Genomic DNA, 22,317 nt, shown 5'->3' with positions numbered 1-22,317 from the left:
GTGTCAGTCAAGTCTGGATCGTTCACTCTGAGTCAGTCCTGTCTCCTACCTTATACAGAGTTTTGATAACTGCCACCCTATCAAATATGCAAAACAAGAACAACTGAAAACAACAACTAAAAACCGCTTGAGCTATGCTAACATTTTCTTTGTATGCTATCTTTTATATTGGCTTTCGCTCATTATTCCCTCTGAGTAACTCAAGGAAGTCTATCTTTACTAAGAGGTACAAGGACTGGGGGCATAATACCTTTCTTTGTTTTCTGCTTGTGGACGTGATTCTGATGATCTAAAAACGTCCTATAAACTCGATGTCTTTGATAAGAGCCTTTGCATTGAGGTGAAATGGCCTCACATACCTCGACTTCGTTTATATGCACACTTTAGTGAGGTCGTAACTATTTCCTTGTCTATTTTAAGTGTTTGTTGCGTTTGCATGCAAGAATCATTCGGGTCATCTTGGCCTCCTTTTGCCTTGGTGCTTATGTTTGACTGTTATATCAAAGAGGACAGGACATTCAGGTCATCCTGGCTCTTTGTGCCTTGATGCTTATGTCTATTTCCTACATTTAACGCTCAACGATGATAAGAAAGCGAATCAATATCCAGTGACTAGGTCCTAGTTACATCTTCTACATTCATGTTAAGTTTCGTGCATTGCATGGTGAATCTGGCATACTAACGATGATTTTGGTCTTCTTCACGTGGAGCTTGAATTTAAATCAACCTTCTCTTCACGGCTAAATGGTCAAAACCCTAAGTTTATGAAGTGAGAGATAATATAATCTCCTCCATTTTTTCTCCAACATTTGATGTACTTTCCATATTTTCCAACAAGAAATTTGAATCAAGAAAAATCTTTAAATTTTTTAATTTTATACTTCAAGAAATAAATCCATGAATATTTAAAATAGAATCAATGAAAAAAATTAAAATAATTCTTATTAAAAAATAATAAGAAAAGTCCCATGTAATATCATCATGTACAATTTTTTCAAAGAAATTTTGTAGCTCTCCACCATATAGATTTTTATTATCCATGCATGTCTAACATTTCCCATAAGAAAGAGAGAAATAAATCATGTTGATATAAAATTATAGTAACTTATATGTTAGTCCATTTGAATATTGTTTAGAGATAAAATGTTAAAGTGATTGGATAGATCATTATCTTGCTTACATCCACAATATGTAAAATTTTTGACAGCTGGCATGTAGTGCAAACATTCTGACGTGTATTACGGCAGGAATACGTGGAAAACAAGTAAGTGAAAAAAAATTAAAAAAGTAAAAAAAGAAAAAAAAAAATTCAGGACATGGTTTTGGGGAGGAGGAAAACAAAACCATAGTCGGCTTTCCTGAGTAGAATTCCTCGTTTGGGAAAGGTTTTGTATAATTGACCAAGTATAACTCAGGGCGTTATTCACAAATCGAAGAAAACAATTCAATTTCTCAGATTTTCCATCAAATATAAGTCTAATGTCTAGAAAAATGTCGAGGCGAGCAGATTTGGGCAGCAGCAGTGGAAATGGCAGCAATAATAATAAGAGGGGGCAGAGCATAGTCGAAGACTGTGGCGTTCATAGAACAACCTGCGGTTACTGCAAATCCAATGCACGCAACAGTATTGCCCACGGTAAGTTCGTTACTTTCCCTTTGTAGGGTTTATATTTTGTTAAAAAATTCTCTATTTGTATCTGGTAGGGTTCATAGTATGTTTCTAGAATTTCTTACTTACCACTCTATTCATATATTCATTTAAATCGCACTTCAAATGCAATATGTCTTTAGCTTTTCAAGTTGAAATGAAACAAATTTAGGTAAACTTGATAATTTGCAGTGATGAATTCCAATGATTTATTGCATATATCTAGCTTGTTTTGGTCTCCATCAATCTGATTAGAAAATCTAACAGGTTTTTGTACGTTGATGAACATGGGGCAGGATTACTGGCGGACAGTATTAGTGTGGATGATTATCAAGGTTTGTCTCACTTTCCTAAGCTGGTTAATTGTATGACATGCTCACAGATTTTAATTCTCATTCAGTTATCAAGATAGTCCTTCGTACTCATTTTTATGTTGGATGCCATTTGCTAGTCTTGTAATGCTATTCTCTGAAGTTTTAGCTATGGATTACATAAGCCCGAGATGAGCAAGACCTCATTGGTACTTTAGTCTTTTCCAACTATAATTGCGCTCTTATGTCTCCAATATTAATTCTATTGTAAGATTAGTTTTAACTTTTAACTATTTAAGCTCAATTTTGTTTTGTTTTGCTAGTTTCTCACAGCGATATTCTGTGTAACATGAATTAAACATGTTTGGAGAGGGGAACATTTAGCTGGAAACCCGTCTAAAATCCGACTGATATGCACCTAAAATGCAATGCAATTCCATATCAATGTTAGGCACCAAGTTCTGAACATGTGACATGCATGAGATTTTATACCCGCATTACTACGATAAATTTCTTTTATTGGGTTTGAAGAGAGGAAAATTCGATTATAATAACATTTATGGAACATTAAAAGAGTAAAGTTGAAGCTATTCTACAACACCATTAAACAACAAAAAAATATGTCAAAGATATTTTTTTTTGTTTAACCTTGAATTAAATCCTTGTGAGAAAGCTCTCAGCAATCAAAACAAACCATTCCAAAACATCTCTTGATTATTTAAACATGTGAAATCCATGAGGCTACCTTTGATCCTACTGTTTAATGGATTTTTTTGGAAACATTTTTCAGAGACATATCTAGAGATGGATTACTGATATTTTATGGGAGAAGTGTCCATGCAAAGATCTTCTAGGAGTGAAATTTATCAAATCTAGAAAGTATTTGAGGGTGCAACCATGGGGGACAGAGGAGAGAACACACAAGAATTCATTAGGGAAAACAAGGAATTTTAGACTTCCATGATGAATTCCATTGCTGAGATGGTCCAACTCCTAAGAGAATTGAATTAAGAGAATTGAATTAGCAATTGAGTGCTGGTAGGTCTAATTAGAATAGTGCAGAAGTAATTGACTTCGAAAATGACAAGGCTTCAGTCAACCCAGCTCAAGGACTTTCAAAGCCAAGATTCTGAGAAGAGGAGGCAGAACTTGTGGAAGAAAAACCTATAGAAGAAGATGGAATGGCAAGACATCATGCTGAATATAATGACCTGAATCCTGCCATCTGACGTGACATGTCTTTTGTGGAGTAATATTAGAGGAAGACAAGAAATGGGCAGAGGAGGAGGTATGAAGATCATCCTCACAGAGACATACAACATTTGGTGAAGATTACAATACCTATTTTTGATGAATCGGGGGGTTCAACAAGAGCATGGTTGCAGAAATTGGATACATCTCCTTGAAACCCATGTGCAAAGAAGAAGCCATCAAGTTCACCACCTTGCATCTAGAAAGTGTAGCCCATTAGTGGTGGTATCATGACATGGTGACCCAAGGACATGACTCAATCACTGCCTTAGAAGAATTCAACCAAAGATTGATGAAGAGATTTGATAGGAAGGATTTAGAGATTCACTTCAAAGAACTAGCACAACTGAGGCAAGAGGGCACATTTGAGCACTATGTGGTGGAATTTTAGAGGCTATCTATCAGTGATGGTTCCAAATGTGATAGAGAGAAGATTCATAGGGATTTTTGTAGAGGGCCTAATTGAACCACTCAAGGGTTTGGTAAGGGCATTAGATTTGAACTCCTTGTAGGAGGCCATTAGGGGAGCCCTAAACTTGGAGGATTCAGTGACCCGAAGCATGTGTTACTCCAAAAATGCCCCACTAAATTAGCACAAAAATCCTTTTGATAAGAGTTTCCCTCAAATCAAGGCTCTATCTCCAAAACCAAATAAAGTTGAGGAATAAAGAAATGAACTTTGAAGAAAAAAATTGTGTTTCACTAATAGAGAGCCACGGCAGCTTGGCCACAAGTGTTTGGGAGAAGGAGAAATACATTACATAGAGGTATTTTCTGATGAGAACTTTGAGGTAGAAGATTATGAGCTTGAGATTGTGGTGGAGGAGATTGAGCCGGAGGGCCAAGGAGGAGAGCATTTAGGTGGCACACTTTCAAGAGCACCTAGATATCACTCTTTTCGTGTTAGAGGAGTCCTTGGATAAACATAGCAAGGTGTTTGGTGAAATTCCTCCTTGTTTACCATCGAATAGGGGCTTTTAGCATGTGATTGAGCTTGAGGAAGGAGTAAAACTTGTCATTATTGCTAATTGACACCCTAGGAGAGACAAGGAGGAGATTGAGAAGGCAATTAAGGAGTTGTTGGATATGGGACACATATGTTAAAGTGCTAGCCCATTTGCTTCCTTTGTTGTGTTGGCTAAGAAAAAAGATGTGAACATGAGGATGTGCATTGCTTATAGAGCCCTCAACAAAAAGACAATCAAGAATTCCTATCCCATACCCAGGATCAATGAGTTGATAGATGAGTTTCATGGTTTAGCGTACTTCTCCAAGATTGACTTATAGCTTAAGTATCATCAACTAAGGGTTAGAAATGAGGATGTGCACAAAATAGCGTTCAAGTGTCACTATGAGCATTATGAGTCCTTGGTTGTGCCATTTTGGTTGACCAATGCACCTGCCACCTTTTAGTCATGCATGAATCGGGTATTTATTTTTTAATTGAGGAAATTTGTGCTAGTTTTCTTTAAAACATGGGAGGATGAATTGAGGCATGTAGATGAGATGCTTGCCAATATTTGAGCAACATTCAGTCTATCGCTAAGACATCCAAATGTACTGCCACGGACACCTGGGGGCAGTGCTGATTGCACCGTGGCCGCAGGGATTAGTCTCGCCCCCAGCTCGCCCCCCGCCTGAACCAGAGTAAGGTGGGGGCGCTGGGCTGGGGCCGCGGGGATACCTTGATGATAACAAAAAAAAAAGACGTTCAAATGTGAGTTTTGTTTGATTGGAATATTATATTTGGGATTTAAGATTAGTGCCCAAAGGGTTAGTGTGGATGAGGAAAAGATCAAGGCAATTCGGGATTGATCTAGACCAAAGAATTTGTCACATTTAAGGGATTTGTGGGACTTTACAGCTTCTATTGGAGGTTTGTGATGACGGATTTGATGAAGAAAGGTGCCTTTTTCTGGAGGCCTTCAGTGCAAAGAGATTTTGACAAGCTTAGGGAGGTAATGAGTTCATGTCTAGTTTTGGAAGAGGGGATTGAAACAGTTTTGATGTAGAATAGACACCTCATAGCATTTGAGAGTAGGAAGCTCAAGGAGATGGAGAAGAGCTTCTCTATTTATGACAAGGAGATATTAACCTTCATGCATGCATTGTCCACATTTAGGAAATACTTGGTTTGTGGGAAGTTTGTGGTGAAAACAAATCATAACAGTTTGAAATTCTTCCTGAATTAGAAGGATTTGAATGATAGACAGTAAAAATGGGTAAGTTGCAAGCCTATGTTTTTGACATTGAGTATGTCAAGGGATACAATTTTGTGGTGGCTGATGATGCTCTATAGGAAACCCTATTTCTGCTCTATGACTGATTTATTTGATTGGAAGGTTTCTATAATTGCTGAATATGTCAAGAACACATTTGCTATTGACATTCTGGATAGGAAGTTGCAAGATGGCATGTATAGAGTGGTTGAAGAAATCATCATATGCAATAATATGGTGTATCTTGTATTGGAATCAAATGTGAAGGAGAGAATTTTGAGGACATGTCATGGCACACCACTTGTTGGTTATACAAGGGTACTACAAGACATTAAAGAAAGTGAAGAAGCATTCTTAATGGAAGGGTCTCAAAGGTGATGTGTTGAGACATGTTAGGGAATGTTTGGTTTGCCAACAAAGTAAAATAGAGCATGCATTTCTAGCTGGCTTGTTGCAGCCCCTACCTTAAATGAACAATCTTCAATTCTATTTGTGCAATAACAAGCAAGAATGAATGGCTTGTCTTTTGCATTCATAATGAGGTAAATGAGTTTGTTTCTGTGTTTCAAAGTCTCTAGATGCCACTTTTATGGTTAGGTCTCCCATTTTAGTTTAAAAATGATAGTTTTGAAAAACAAAATCACTTTTCTGCATGGATTCCTGACTGATTCACTTGGGCTTGTCTGGGACAAATCCACGAATCCACAGTCATCTGCACCTACCCTAAGGAAATTGCCTGGCAAATCTGCCTTGAATCTGGACCAGGTATGAATTGGACCTGGGTATGGGCGTGGCAGGGAATGAATTGGTAACAGAGGATTAATCATTGCTTTGGCCAGAAAATACTAAACTTGTGACATACTTGTTGATGTGTGTTTTGTGACACCTTACAACACAGAATGAAGTATTGAGTACTCTATCCTCTCCTGAACAAAGACCTCTCAAAAGCTAAGCCTCGTGATCAAATGAGATGACTCCAAGGTTCCTATAGTCAGGTCTTGACTTTATACGTGGATAGACTCAATGGTTGATGTGATTTTGCTGGAATCACAAGGGGACTTACGTAATTGTTCTAGGAGATGATCACTTCAAAACTAGGAAAATGACCTATGAGTCTGATTCTACTTTCGAATGATTGTCAATGATGTTCTTTACTTACTACTACTAATGACTTATGAAAAAAAAGTGAAAAAGGAATAAGGTTTGAGAAATCCTAATCTAATCCCAAAATGTAAGAGATGATGAATGATTTAGTGAAATTCGACCATGCTTTGTTTCACCATGCAATGAACTAGGCAAAGCTGGTGCGATCTTCTAAGGAAAGCAATTGATATCCAAATTACTACTAACAATCATTAACACCATAGGTATGCATATCAATGAGTGAGAAGCGATCTAAGTTAAGCTTATTTTAAAGGTTCAGGCTGACCATGCACTACAACTTATAATCAACAAATTGTAAATGGTATGAACATATGAGTTTCACAATGAATTATCCACAATAACTTCCATTCAACTAAAGTAGCTTAAGCAAATCTAAATTGACTCAAGAAGATTGAAAATCATGCAAATACTCCAAGATAGCATATAAAATCACCAATTTTCAATGTTTTATATCAATTTGGCAGCACTATAGCCACAATTCTCCAAAGTCTCTTATGAGGTACAAATGAAATGAGCTAGCTTATATTCAGCTCCAAATATAAATGAAGGGCCAAGATTGATCTAAAATCAATGGCCAAGATTAAGCCACCAAAAGCCTAAATAGGGCTTGTTACAACCAAATACCTAATTGCCAATTGGCAACTTTTTAAAATATCAGCCAATGAGAAAGGAACAACTTTCTTGGCACAAACTACGAGGATGGATCCACTAATAAGGAAATTCGATGCCACCTAGGATCATAACTAACTATCATCTAGAAGTTTTTTTCCCTTATCCTTTTCTCTACCAGCAAATTCGATGAATCTGGCCATAATGATGTCAAGCTCTTCCATTGGTACACTTGGCATAATCTCCAATTTGTTCTCCATGAATGCTAAGTTGGTCAAGGATGAAGCAAATACTTTCTCCCAATTAGGTCCTAAGTCTTGAACGTTGCTCACAATTGTCATGAGTGACTGAATATCATCTAGATGCTCCCTCGAAGTTGCTTTTGTAGGCCTAAAGAAGACTCATCTCATTCTTTCCATCAACTTATTAGTCACATCTTCATCCTCTTTCACTCCCTCTCCAAGTATCACTTCAGTTGTGATGAGGACTCTATCATGTATATTCTTGATTATTTCCTCAACTAGTTCACAATCTCTATTGATTTCCTCAAACATATCATTCCTCATCTTAAGAATGCAATACCATCTATAAAATTTGCATGCTTGGTGAACTTCCATCACTCCACCATCCACTAAGGTTTGTTTAGGGATTTCCATCAGTACCTGTAAGCATGGAATGGTTAACTCCTTGACATTGCTGAATTCCTCATAGGAGGTGAGTAGAACTTGGATCTTGTCTTGGGTAGAAGTGTCTCTCTCAAAGATGTGCACCAATTGGCCAACAAATTTGTTTGCCTTAGCAAAGGCATTATCTATCCATCTCCTCACAACCTGGGATGTTGTACTCATTTCGTCCAAATCTTGGATTGATTATGATGGAAGCACTACTAGAGGGATGAATGAAGCATCGGCTTGTCGCACTGGCTTTGTGAGGAGTTGACCATAACCCCTTAGGACATCTAATTCCTTTTCTAACCGCCTCTTGTCCTCTTGTACAATCTTTAGTCTATCTTGGATTGCCTTTACAAAATCATTCAACTCTTCAATCTCTTGTTTGGATGTAGTAGGCCCTAAATCAATTGTTTTAACGTCTCATTCATCAGGAGTGATCTCATCATCTGCTTTATCCACCCTTGGAGTAGCTTTTTGCAAGGTGCGAGTCCCTGTACCATCCCTTGTGATATTAGAGAATTTAGTAGCTTTCTTTTTCTCAGCTGTTTTGCCGATTCTCTCCAAGAAACTCTTTAAGGCATCTGTTGTATCCTCTTCCACTACTATTACCTCTTTAGTCATTCTATCTTGCAGCCATGCAGGGATAGTTGATTGCTCTTCTCTCTCTTTTAATTCTTTGGGTCTTTGATATTCTTGGGGAGGAGACTTCCTTTGTCCGTTCACATCTTCATCCATGATGTTATTATTTTCATTCATTATAGTTGTATCATCTTCAATTTGCCCTTGCACAATTGGATTAACTTTTGGTAGCAACCTTATTTCTTGGGCTGCTCTTCTGCTTCTATTATTCTATATGGTGGACTCCAAGGATTTATTCACGCTTTGGCCCTCACTTTGTCTTAACGATTGACTTTCTATTATAGATGCCCGGTTCATAGTACTCTCTTGAAGAGATGAAGTTCTAGTGGAAGGATGATCTGCAAGTCTTTTGGTTCTTTTGCCTTGATCCTACCTTGTGACTCTTTCCTTTTAGACCCTTTAGGATGAGATGTTTGGACTACACCTTCCGCAAAGCTCGTACTCATTGTCTCTTCATCGGATGATTGGGAATCCAAATTTCCCTTCATATCATATGTCAATTGTGCATTTTGTCCTTTCAGCTTCTTAACTTGTATGTCGGCCTACCTTTGTGTGTATGTGTGGACAGGTTTCATCACTTCTTCCAATTTGGTGGTTTCCATTTCATTCCAATTAACTTGTACTTCTTTTTCTTTTTTTGTTCAAAGGCACATTGGAGGTGCCTTTCATCATCTTGCGCTTGATCTGGAATGGGAAACAGCTTCCAAGTCCTTATGATATCAATGGGTAGTTGGGAAAACATCTTTCTCCTAACTTCAAAGTCATCCTTAGCATTCATTCAGTAGTCTTCAAGATGTGGTTTATGTTTGTGCCTGCCTCCGTTGATCCTCCTTATGTTATCATATGGATCAAAGTTTGTTCGTGGTAGATAGACAACAAGAGGATAAAACTTCAGCTCGTCTGATTTTTCAGCAGCTTGTATTGATGTGCACATCTCCACTGATCGTCCAATAGTGATTGGAAAAGATATTCCAGCCTTGTGTCTATTCTTTTGGATTTTTTCATATGAAATCAATTGCCTCAAGAGCTCCAATAACACCATCTCATTAGTCAAGTACCTTGGAAGCTTGTATGGTGGAAATGAACACCCTTGAACTCTTATGTATGTGAACTTGGGGTATTGGATGAACCAAGCTCCATACTTCTTCACTAGATTCTTTGCTGGTTGAGACAACCTTTGATGAATACCTCCTTGCAAGCTCCTTACTATATGCATGGGAAAGGCATCATTGACTCTGCTAAAGTGCGCTGTGTTGTGGAAGTATAGCTGTGGATAACATTTGCATACTCTTATTTCTCCTATGTTGAGCTCATGCAGAATTGCTTGGAACGCTCATGTCTTTGCAATTGTTGATCAATATTGTTACTTAGGATTCTTGCCCAATCGACCATCTCATCATTAGTTGTCACTGCTTCCATGTAGTAGAACATCCAAGTCTAAAAGTATGATGATGGAGGACACCCCATGATTCGATTTAGCAATGTGATCAAATCTCCATATTCTTCTTTAAAGTCCGAGTGTTGGAGTCTCTTAGGCATCTTGGGGTGATGTGGTATAGGCTTGGATATACAAATCTTGTTGATGATTTCCAAGCATTTCTCGGGGTCTTCATCATATATCATTTGTGCTCCTCCTTTGTTTTTGTAGGCCATCTTGTTGTGATCAGGTATATCAAATGATTCACGGATGGCTGTCTCTGATAGATATGCCAACACCTTGCCATCGGGAGCCACTATTTGCCTTGACTCAGCGTTGTAATGTCTTGCACACTCAACTATTAGCTCATTGCATTGAATAGCCAGAGTGAAGCCAGCTGCTTGCACTATGCCATTCTTGATCATCTTCCTTGACACACCGGAAGGATTACTCCTATAGAGAGGTCCTCAGAATTTCTTCATATTAAATTTGCCAAGATTGATATCTCCAACATTCGCCCAATGTGAGACGATCTTTGATTCAAGAAGCATGCCTTTTGAATCCTTCTTGATTTGTGTCTGCCTAGATACTCCTCTGATTTTTGGGGCTGCCATCTATTTCCTACAAGTTCAATGCCTTAAATTACGATATTGAAAGGATACTAAGGTAAAAAAGAAACATGAAAACTTAATAGCCAAGAGAGTAATTTGATTCTGGAAATCTGATAGTTAACATCAAATCCGATAAATTACTCTGATTTCAGCTTCAAATTCATACCCTAACCCCTTATCAGACTCAGATTTTACTTGATAATGCAATTTCAACGATAATAGAAACAGAATTTGATAATTGAAGACCTAGAAATGACTTGTCCTATTGCAATTTTAATGTCTGAAACCCTTCATATGTCTGATCCAAACCTACACTTATAGAAGTTGACCTAAATCAGGTCTTGAAATCAATGAAATAGCTCCACAGATCGCATCAAATTAGATCTTTCTGAGCTTTGATTGCTAATTATATCCCAAATCGCACTGTGAAGGCTTGAAATAATGTCGCTCAGGGCTGTAGGCAGAGTTCCAGCCTAATGAATGATGTTTCCAGGTCTGCCACTGCTCAGAAATTCTCTCCTATTGATGCTTGAATATGCCTTTGTCTGATGGAATTCGCCTTATGTTATATGCTTGCTGGGAATTTGCTGAATTTCCCCTTAGTGGCTGATCAAATTCGCTGAAATGACACGGGATTTGCCTTCAAACAAATGGAATGCTGATGAAAAAACTCGCTTCAGCTCTGCTTGGGATTTGTCTTGATGCTGAATGCTATTCGCTCCTCAAATCTGGTCTTGATTATAATCGAATTGGATTGATGAGCAAATGAAATGCTCATTAATCATATATAGGTGCTTTAGGTCATGACCCTTGACACTTCGTTTCTCAAGAAAGCCGACTTCTCATTTCCTTTTCTTCAAATTTAAATTTGAAAATAAAACATTTTACTTTCCAATGAAAGCCGACTTTGTTCATTTCATTCTTGTTTTGAAAGTGGCGACTTTTCCTATGAATAAGGCCGACCTTGCTTGGAATTTTGAACCAACACAACCTTTCCCTCTCTAGCACACGCCTCAAGTAGCTTATGAAAGTTGTGGATTTCCTCAAGGCAAGGAAATTTTTTTGCATTTTATTCTTCAATCATTTCTCACCTTTCTTTTATGATTTAGCTTCACTTAGGTGTTCATTCCCTCAAGCATATGAAATTTCACTTATCTCACAAGGTCGTGGGTTTCTTGCACTCAAGGAAAGATGTTGATCCTCCACCCTAAGGTTGTGGATTCCTTGACTTCAAGGGAAAATGTTAATCTTCCACCCTATAGTCGTGGATTCCTTGACCTCAAGGAAAAATTCATTCACCTCCTTCAAGTCATGAATAAGGTTGATCACATCAGCTCTCACTTATTTTAATCATTAAAAGCACCTTGTTTGTAAATTTTGAAGATCAAGGATAAATTCAATTAAGGCAATTCTCATCTCACATAGCCTTCAAGCCCCCCAAGTTGTGGATTCGTTGGGGTCAAGGAATTTGAGCACTCGTGGACAAATCATTTATCTACCTCAAGATCACTTCCTCTCCAACTCATTGATTTTTCAAAGCGAAAAAGTCGTTGCAAGGCTGATTGAAGGTGATCTTCTCTTTATTGAACCCATTCCAAGGATTAAGTCACCAATCTTATGTATTTCACCCAACCTTTGAAAGATTGATCATCACACCAATTCAATAAAGTCGAGGATTCCTTGAGGTCAAGGATTTTGAGCACTCAAGGACAAATCGTGCTCCTCCCTTCAAGTCTTGGATTTCGAGTAGTGATGGGTAGATCCTTGCATTTGATTGTGAAGTCATGGATAGATTCATTCATTTCAGCTCTCACCTAGCTTGATGGGGAAAATTGATAGTGCAGCTCCTGGATAAAACTAGCCCTCAAAACTTCCAAGTTGTGGATTCCTTGAGGTCATGGGATTTGAGCACTAAGGTCGTGGATTTCTCCACCTCATGGAATTTTTATTTTCATCTACACTTGTCTTTTTCTTGAAATCCATTCTTCATCCACTTAGGTCTGATCGATTCTTACTTCCTCATCTAGTCCTTGGAGTACTCTACTCACTTGAGAGTTGTTCATCATTCATAAAACTTAGCTCATGACTGTGCTTACGGGTAGCAATGCGAATCACCTGTCATGAGGATCATGACCCCTATCTAACACTTAAGCAGTAAAGTTATGTGAGCTCTAAAATAGCCTTTTGGGAGACCTGATTGTTGCTAGACTGCCTGAGATACCTAAGACTACTGGCAAAAAGAGGGGGTCCCCATTTGCAATGGGGCGATGCGTGAAAAGGTCACAACAGTACTGTTCTACACATTTTTTATTTTTTGAATTTTTCCTTCGACATGAAATGCACCTTTGTTCTCATGTATGATGATTAGAGATTCCGTTCCTGCAATTTTCTGGAAAGGATAACTTAATGGGTCTGTAACCTACTTATCTCTATTATATCTTCCATTTCATTTCTTTTTAGCATTGATTTCAGTATGAAAGAACTTTTGGCATGTTTACTGTGATATATATCATAGATAGTAGAACTTCTCATTGTCATGCTCACCATGTTCTCTCAGAAGCGTTCTACTGTTTTTACACGAGTTGTGTGCAGAATGAACCTATTTAATATTCTGATAGTACATAAGTTTCACTGTTGAACCAAAGCCTATTTGGGGTCAAACCTACAGTCAGCCATCTTATTTATTTCAAACTAAAAGCAGTTACATTATACATGGAGATGAGCACATGAAATGTAGATTGAACGGTAGGCATCACGTAATGAATTACTGACATATCAAGTGTTCTGCATCTGCAGCTTTTTTGATGAATAACATTTTGAGTGCTTTATTCTTAGTCCTGACTAATTACTGTCCTGGCAGCAAATATGATGCAGCATGTTGGATTCCTGAAAAGCCCATAAAATCATTAAGGCCTTAAATCTTCCTATGGAAATGCAAAAGGCCACAAATTTTAACCTTGGAAAACTTTATAACTCTTTTTTATAATCTTATTTACATTTGGTTGATTCTAATGCTATTTGAGCTTAAGGAATGAAAATAGATCATTGGAGCCTTTTCTTCTATGGATTATTTGATTTTAACATTTACTTTTCGTTTTTTCTAACTATATTTCTTCTCTGAGTAAATGGCAAATCAATATCTTGGATTTTGCGAAGCATAAAATTTTAGTGCACTTACAGAGGGTTGACGTTTTATTACACAAATTAGAATATGATACTTATTGACAAGGGATTGCCATATTTCCTGTTTTAATAGAGGTAAGGCATCCTTAGTGCAAATCAGAGTGTATATCAGACAGAAAGGGTGCTGGGAAATGAAACAGCATAAAGTAGATGCTTGTCATATAAGATTACATATTGCTTTTTGTTTCAATCTGCTTGACATGCAACCACAGTAATGAGGCTTTGACTTGACGTGTATATGACAGGTCAATTTTAGACTCAGGACATATTGGGCCAACAAATTCAGCAAAATATCAGTAATTTATTTTAAAATGTTTTTCTGCCCTTCACATGAAAGCAACTTAAAAGACAAAGAAACCTAATTGATTGTATGGTAATTTGTTATTATATACAAAGTACACATAAAAGATTAAGTAAATCATGTGATTCAAGATGAACGGAGATTTGTTTTAGACTATTAGTATTGAAATTCATTATGTTATTTTTTTGTACAAAAGTTGTTGATTTAGATATGCATGGAATAAAAAACTAATTAAAGGTTTCATGCCTATTATAGAACTATCTTAAGGAACGGCTTAAATCACACACACTAAGCTTATATTTCTAGTCTTAAAGTGTTAAACACTCAGAGTTGACTGACATTTTCTAGGCTTAATATGTTTCTTAAGGTGTGTGGTCACACTGAGAATACACTTCTAGGCTTAAAAATGTTAAATACTCAGAGTTGACTGACATTCTCTAGGCTTAATATGTTGCTTAGCGTGTGTGGTTTAAGGCTGGCCCAGAATGGCTTAAATCACACACACTAAGCTTATATTTCTAGGCTTAAAAGTGTTAAACACTCAGAGATATAGGTCAAGAAAAAAGCGATATTGTAAATATGAAATTTGTAATATAAGGAAAAAAAGTATCTAGCTTTAGAATCTTCTTGCCCCGAACCCAATAGTTTGCAGCATCATGTATGTGCTCTACAGTGTCAACCAAAGTGTTGGTTTGAAAATGTGAGAGTAAGAGTGAATGAAATGAATGATCTTACATCAAGAATTCTCTCCATATTCCAATATGCTATTCTAATACTTGAGTTTGATGTAGACTTACAAATTGGATCCATGTATGATGTAAAGAAACCAAAGGAATTTATTGTGTTATCTGGTTGTGTGAAATGAAAGCATAAAGGATCACTTGTGTATTTTACATCATGAGTGATCATTTCTTCAGATATAGGTAAAAAAAAAATTTAAGAAATGTAAAATTTGTAATTTAATTAAATGGAGAGAATGGATCTGCTCCTAGAATCTCTTTGCTTGGTTGTACCTTATATCTTATATTCAATTATATGAGAAAGAGAAGCCAATTGTATTGAACTTAGTTGTACCCTGTTATCTTGTTATTTAGTAAAAGGCCTTTATTATCATCTCATTTTTCTAGATCTTCTGGATCGTGGCTGGAGAAGATCTGGTGTGTTTCTTTACAAACCTGAAATGGAAAGGACATGCTGTCCCCCTTACACAATTCGGCTCAAGGTAGATTCATTTGTTCCTTCTAAAGAGCAAACACGTGTCTACCGGCGGATGCAAAGGTATTTTCAATGTGTAGTATAAAATTGTCACTTTTGTAAGATAAAATTGTAATCCTTTTCAAACACTTCAATATTAGTGACTATCCTTTAATTTGTTTTGTTTGTTGCCAAGAATGTAATTTGAATTTATAACCTTCAGGTTTTTGGATGGATCGTATGATGGACCAAGGACTGTAGGGGACATGCAGAAAGAAAGTGCTATTACACCTGGAAGATTATGTAGTTCAACCATAAATATGTTTGCAAAAGCAGAAATGCAGGGAACTTCTGTGTCTCCTAAGGCATTATCAGATGCACAAAATTCAAAGACATCTGAAATAGATGAAGAGGCAATATATATTTCAAGGAAGATTGATGATGTAGTCAATGCTTGTGTAGAAAGTGAGGAACTTCCTGCTGATGTTAACTTCCCGAAGGCAGCTGTGAAAAAAGTGACAGTACAGAGGAAGAAGAAATTGCAAGAAACTTTTAAAGACTTAAAATACTCTAGTAGTATTTCATTTCAAATTGCAGCCATCCTGAATAACATGAAGCTGCCAGAGAAGTTGAAGAGTGCATCTGAAGTTTTGGAGCATGGCCAAGGTCAGCAAGAGAGATCAAGAGAAGTTTCTGCCATAGTTGTAGCTGAAAAACTGGCTTTCAAGCTAGAAACGTTTGGAGGGCTTCCTGGTTTCCTTCTACAGGCCTGTAATGGTTATCTCAATTTTTTTTCTTCCGATGGAATGCAAGATTTGGGGCAAAGTTTTTCTAGAAATACATCTGCAGTAAAACCATGTCCTGTACTTCTGTCGAGTAAAATCAAAGTTGATGAGAAAAGAGCTGTGTTTTGTGATGACAATCAAAGTTCTGAGAAGCATGAAAGACAGAGACTAGAGATCCGTTTTAATAGATCATCATTTGATCCTCAAGAGTTTGCCTTGTACAAGAAGTATCAAATAAAGGTGCACAATGATAGACCACAGGATGTTGAGGAAAGTTCTTACAAAAGATTTCTTGTAGACACTCCTTTAGTTTATGTTCCACCAACCAACGACAACACTGTTCCAACTTGTGGCTTGGGTTCATTTCACCAGCAATACTTGATTGATGGGCAATTGGTTGCTGTTGGTGTGGTTGATATATTACCTAAATGTCTTTCAAGCAAGTACCTGTTTTGGGATCCAGACTTTGCATTTTTATCACTTGGGAAGATTTCAGCTCTAGAAGAAATAAAATGGGTGCAGGAGGCACAAAAGCAGTGCCCTTCTCTACAGTATTATTATCTTGGTTACTACATTCATTCTTGTCCAAAAATGAGATACAAAGCAGCATATAATCCCTCAGAACTATTGTGTCCTGTTCGCTATCAGTAATTTCTGTTACTTTTACTTGTCCAAATTAAATTAAGCTCCTTTTGCTATTATCCTCTTTCCAAATTAAGTTAAGAGTGTTTATGCCTTCAGTTCTATTTTTTATTACTTTTAGTTCTGTTCTGTTCACAACTTCATCCCTTCTGTCGAAGCTGCTTTAGATAATATAAATTATTAAAGCTTTGAGTAGTTTCAATCTCTTGGATAAGCTTACCAACCAATGATCAAGGTTAATGAAATGTTTAGCAAGATTTGCCCTAATTAAATTTGCTCTGTGTAAAGCCTTTGTTTGCATTTTTCCATGGGGACGTGTCCCCCAACAATCCCAGCATTTCTGGGGTGGGTATAGCTTGTGACAGGGACAAAACATCCCCCCATAACCCCACCACCCCACCACCACTGCCTGTAAGGAGGAATGTCCCTGAGACTTTCCTGCAATGGCCCCCCTTGCAGGAAACAATAGTCCCCCTGCCTGAACAACCACTGCATCCATTTTGTTTTAAGAACAATCTGAAGAAAACTAAATCATTTTTGGGGTGATTTTCTTCTGCATTTGAGCAAATTTCTTTATCTCTATTACATTTTACATGGTAGTTGGCTCTGCACCTCTTGCAGTGTACTATCACTTCCTTCACACACAAAACTTTCATCGTGAGAAATTATATAAACTCTCCTTATACTTTTTATCATACATTCAGTACTTTTTACTGCTTTAGAAGCTATATAGAAGTATGACAAATTTACAGTAATCATAACAGCACATATCAAACAACTATAAATGCAAACAACAGCAATAAATGATAAGTCAATATTTAAAATGGTTGACTTTTGATGGTATCTTTTGAAACTAATATTTGTCATAAACAGGTTATCATTAAACTAAAATGTCTTCACCATCTTAGTGATCCTTAGTTAAGTTGGTGCACAACTATTGTAAGAGCACCAAAGTACAAGGTTACCAGGAGACAGGGGTACTTGGAGACTCCCGAAGACTGGTACCGGTACTGGTACGATTAATTTTATCCGAATTTTAATGTTGGTGAATTCGAACTCGAACTCGAACGCAGTGACTTAGGATGGGGGTACTTGGAGACAGCAATTTTTTTTTAAATATAATTTAATAATTTCCAAAACATATCATGACAAAGAACTTTGAAAACAAGAACAGTGGTAAAGTTTAACATTAACTTCAAAATTGAACAAAAATTGAAATTAAAACTTCTTATATTGTTGATACCATAGCTAGTCTAAATTGTTTAGTGAAAGTAAGGTAATATAGATGTTGAGCACACTCAATATTGTCAGCTAAATAGTAAAGGCAATTTCTCATTAAACTATTACAATGATAAGAAATCAGTCCTCTCAAAAAGTCTACACTGTCAATAGATCCGATCAGTATAACTTTGCATGGATTTTTGTCTTCCTGCGAAACAGTTTCCTTATTAGTCATTTCCCTACGACTTTGCTTTGCTGCAAGATTATCTTATTTGTTTGCTTTATTTTTTTTTGCCTTTTTACTGTATTTTGCCCTAAGTTTTCTAGGAGGAGATGCTAATTTTTGGTTAGGAGACTTCAAAGACGGCAGCTAAAAGCACCTTATGCATCAAGAATTTTCTGGAGACATCTCTGGTACCGGAGATGCGTCTCCAGTACCAGAACAGGTCTCCAGGGGTAGGAGATGGTTCTCCTGGTAACTATGCCTAAGTACCTTGTTAGCATGCAAATGGATGCTGTTTAATACTGTATCATATATTTCAATTGCAATTTCTTATACATTTTTTAATAACTATTTTTTCAAGTACTATGTTATATGTGTGCCACCATCTCCTCACTGCCCCCAAATTTTGGTCCATACCCAAAACCTGTCACTGTGCCCCTCATCCCTCCATTCTGAAACTGTCAAACAGAGGCATACAACCACATGTTACTTTAACTGCCAATTTGTATCAACCATTTGTTTCTTTTCATACCCAAAAAACCCATATGCAAAGCTCCTCCAAAGGGCTTTACTCTGCCTACTTGTCTAGGACCTTCTGCAGATCTGCTTCCATATGTTCTCCAACATGATTAAGCTTGAAGCAATGCTAGCTAATGATCTAATCAAACTTCTTACATTTTTTTAATGCTTTTGTGAACCCAAGTGTTTATGCATTTGTAAAATCCTTAATTAGCTTCTTTGGTTGTCCATCTGTCAAAACCATCTTCCAGTGATCTGATTCCATGTAATGCCCCAACAAGCTGAATTTCAAGACAATGTCTCCAGTTCGATAAGATCCCAATCCAACTGCTTATAAGTCCCTCTATGGATTAAATGACCTCGAAGCTCTCTTGAATCTTTTGACAAGTGAAAGAACACAGATCAAATTTGATACAGTGGTGCCAATTCTTCCTCAAGAATGGGAGTACTTCAAAACCTTTTACAATATTTAAAATGACTGAGAGGGCTGTTCGTCAAGATTGATCTGATAGCTGTGAAGCCACTTTGTGGTTATGAGGGATCTGAAGCTTCCCTTAACTTCTAAAACAATGTAATGCAGTAAATGGGAGGTCCTAAGTTTGAGTTGTGGCTGGTCCATGGAATCTCAAAGATTTCTCATGAGGCTGAGAGAGTACTCACCAGACTCTTCTAATTTGTCAAGACCCGTGGAGACTGTCAATTTTTATTGTGTTTTGACTTTTTTGGCCAGCAATGCCAAGTTTCATTTTAACTTGAATAGGGAAGGGAATGAAATTTACTTGTCAAAATTCTGTAAGCTTCAACATTACCCTTTACCCCCAAATTTATGAGAATTTTTAGTTAATCCTTTTTGCCATTCTTTGTTATGTAGAAGTGTTTTACATTGAATCTCTTGGTGAAGAGGGTGCATGCCTTATGATATGGTTAGATTTAGACATTTGATAACTTTTATCATACCTATTGCAGGTGGATTCCCTTCCAAATTGCAAAACCATTGCTTGATGGGAAGCTCTATGTTTGTCTCTCTGACTATCCCAATGCGGAATCCATTTTAAGCCAGGATCATGATGGACAGGATTTATCTGGACAAGATGATCATGAAATGGAAGATGGATTGGAAATGTATGATGGTGAGCTACTCGAAATCCCGAATTCAGATAGCAGTGATGATTCAATAGGCATTGAGTATGGGATTGCAAATTCTGATGGTGATTTGGCTGCAGAAGATATCAGCGGGGTTCTGATTCAAATTAAGGGCTTGCAGTTTCGATTTCAGGTATCCTTTTCACACTTCACTTCTGGATTCAAAATTTTACTACTGAGATGTTAAAAACGGTCTTTTTCCCTTATTTATTAGAGGTGGATTTGCCTTGGACGCTTGTGGCTGATTACTTCTGTTGTTTAAAAAATTAAATGTGAAGGATTTACAGACTTTTGGTCTTATGGATCGTGGAACCCCTGATTCATTGGTGGGACATTTGAGGAAATATGTCAAAGTAGTTGGTACAGAACTCTCTAAAAGGATGGCATACTGCCTAGCCTGAGTACAGAAAGTATTGTCTACTGGTAATTGTATGTAATTGTAGGCAATTCTTGTTGTAATTGTATGACATACATTCAATCCGTCTGCCTCTAATGCAGGATAGATTTTCTGAAAAATAAGGCAAAGATCTATTTTCAGAAAGTGCTTTACAACAGTTCAATATGCATATAAAAATTGTGCATTCAGGGTTCACTAGTAGTGTTAAGACTTGCCAGTCTTTTACTTTTTGATGATCTCTAGTACTGAGCTCTATCATCAATCACATGTTATCGGATATTGTACCATTCTAATCAGTATTATGTGCAATGGTGAAAGATCAAAGTATAAGCAGGGGATTCAACTTTTGTAAAGTCAAACTGATCTTGAGTGCCTTATGGGAATTGTGAAATAGGTGGATCAATTGAGAATAATTTTGTTATAGTCCAATAGTTTAGTAGACAAAGATGTCAATAATAACGTTATGAGCTGTCTGGTGAGGCCGTCTTATATGTGAAAGGAGCAGCATTCAGCACATTGGCTATGCAGAAACTTGTACTCAGACCAAACACTTGTCTTCCATATCTGAGACTCTGGAGATGTTTCTAAATCACAAGGAGCTCAATTGATGCTTTGTAATGTTTGTCTTTCAATAACATTTATCGAAATTTGTAATGTTATGAGCTTTATCTAGAAGTTTTGTGAAAATGCCATAAATTACATCTATCTTTTTCTACTCTAATTCTAAAACCTTTGTTTGATAAAAAGTTCAAACAACAAAAAATACAATAGGGGAGAAGACCAAATAGTTAAGGGTGCTCCAATAGAGTGTTAATTGTATTGGGCATGACAAAATGACATGAAAAAGCATGGTTTAACAAAAAGTTATGTACTAATCTTTTTTAATATTGTGAGACACCCATACCAAAAAATGTTGATGTGGTACCATCTTTAATTAGGTGGACTACAAACTCACTAAAACCCGAAGTAGCATTAAAAACAAAAAGAAATCAATAATGTGACTAGTATCTCAGTATTTGCTTGGCGTGACCATGGATCTTCTTTTGGTGGGCATGGAACCTCTTCTTGATCTATCAATTGACATAGTTGAATTTTAATTGTTTGGCTTTACTTTGTTCAACAAGTCGATAGATCATTTGGATATCGTGGTAGGGTTGAGATTGTAAATTGTCTTTTTTACTCTTACAAGGTACTTGAGGCAGTTCTTAATATAAACCATGTGTTTTCCTTACCCATTATAATTAAGTTGATATCATTTATCACATTTAAAGGTGTTAATGAACATATGACATGCTAGCATTTAGCGGACTAATGAACCGAGTCTAACAAATTGTCATACAAGATGTCAACATTCTTGAGCATGATGTTTGGAATTAGTGGACCTATTCATTCACTGAATCAATTTAACAGAATTCTGTTAATGGCTTGAAGAAAGTCTAACTCTTTGTTAGTTGAGTCCTCCTTGTTATCCAGATGCTATAATGTTGCGAGCACATCTTACAATGCTTTCAATTTAATAGAGGACATATCATTTGTTTATACAATAGCGTCTATGATTTCTTACTCTCTATTCTGCCCTTGGGATCTCATATGCAATGCAACAGTGTCCTTTACTGCATTCATTATCTTTAGATAGAGTGATTGGGCTTTTTGATGGGGTTTATTGCTGTTTGATGTTGAAACATGTTACTTACTACGGTAACTTCACGCTATTTTTAGATAGAGTGATTGGGCTTTCTGACGGGGTTTATTGCTGTTTGATGTTGAAACATGTTACTTGACCGATACGTAAATTTACTAGGGTAACTTCACGAGGAATATCGTGTTAGACAAATTATTATTAAAAGTTAACAAATCAGAAGTACTAATAATAAAATCTAAATTGGTTTGGTTTTTGTCGAAGTGATAATTATCAAGTCTTATCACGGGGTATAGCATGTCTCATAAATATGATTTATACAATTCTATTTTTTTTTTATAATTTTTTATATTAGATAAAGTGCTTTTAATTGGAGCTATAAATCAGAAGAGGGTTTTGAATGGAACTTGAAACCTTGAAAAAAAAGAGAAGAAACAACAGGAGACTAGAACTTACAAAGAACACACCTTGAAACTAGAAAGGCTTACTAACAAACAAACAATAGATGCACAACAAAGGAACAACCAAAT

The 22,317-nt window shown here is 36.8% G+C and overlaps 1 protein-coding gene across 5 annotated transcripts; it reads left to right on the top strand.

Moving 5' to 3' along the window:
• The first annotated feature begins 1,295 nt into the window (after positions 1–1,295).
• On the top strand, positions 1,296–20,814 carry LOC131064936 (arginyl-tRNA--protein transferase 2). Of its 5 annotated transcripts, none has more exons than XM_057999289.2 (7): positions 1,296–1,636; positions 1,945–1,983; positions 15,152–15,302; positions 15,442–16,650; positions 19,575–19,738; positions 19,832–19,884; positions 20,039–20,814. In XM_057999289.2, exons 1-7 carry the CDS (start codon positions 1,480–1,482, stop codon positions 20,150–20,152), a joined length of 1,887 nt encoding a protein of 628 aa, XP_057855272.1. In that variant the 5' UTR covers positions 1,296–1,479; the 3' UTR covers positions 20,153–20,814. The 5 variants fall into 5 exon arrangements, with proteins under 5 accessions (XP_057855272.1, XP_057855270.1, XP_057855265.1 ...); XM_057999287.2 differs by having other exon boundaries at positions 20,030–20,814; XM_057999282.2 differs by having other exon boundaries at positions 19,575–19,884.
• Positions 20,815–22,317: the final 1,503 nt, after the last annotated feature.

This window comes from Cryptomeria japonica, chromosome 1, assembly GCF_030272615.1.
Source record: "Cryptomeria japonica chromosome 1, Sugi_1.0, whole genome shotgun sequence".
NCBI lineage: Eukaryota > Viridiplantae > Streptophyta > Pinopsida > Cupressales > Cupressaceae > Cryptomeria > Cryptomeria japonica.
Note: the sequence above shows the minus strand (reverse complement) of the source record. Positions and strands in the feature narration are given on the sequence as shown.

Excerpts from the sequence above, each read along its gene's own strand:
- LOC131064936 (XM_057999277.2), top strand. The coding sequence starts at position 1,480 with ATGTCTAGAAAAATGTCGAGGCGAGCAGATTTGGGCAGCAGCAGTGGA. Across the intron at positions 1,637-1,944 it reads ACGCAACAGTATTGCCCACG|GATTACTGGCGGACAGTATT; the intron begins GTAAGTTCGTTA and ends AACATGGGGCAG. Across the intron at positions 15,303-15,441 it reads GTCTACCGGCGGATGCAAAG|GTTTTTGGATGGATCGTATG; the intron begins GTATTTTCAATG and ends TATAACCTTCAG.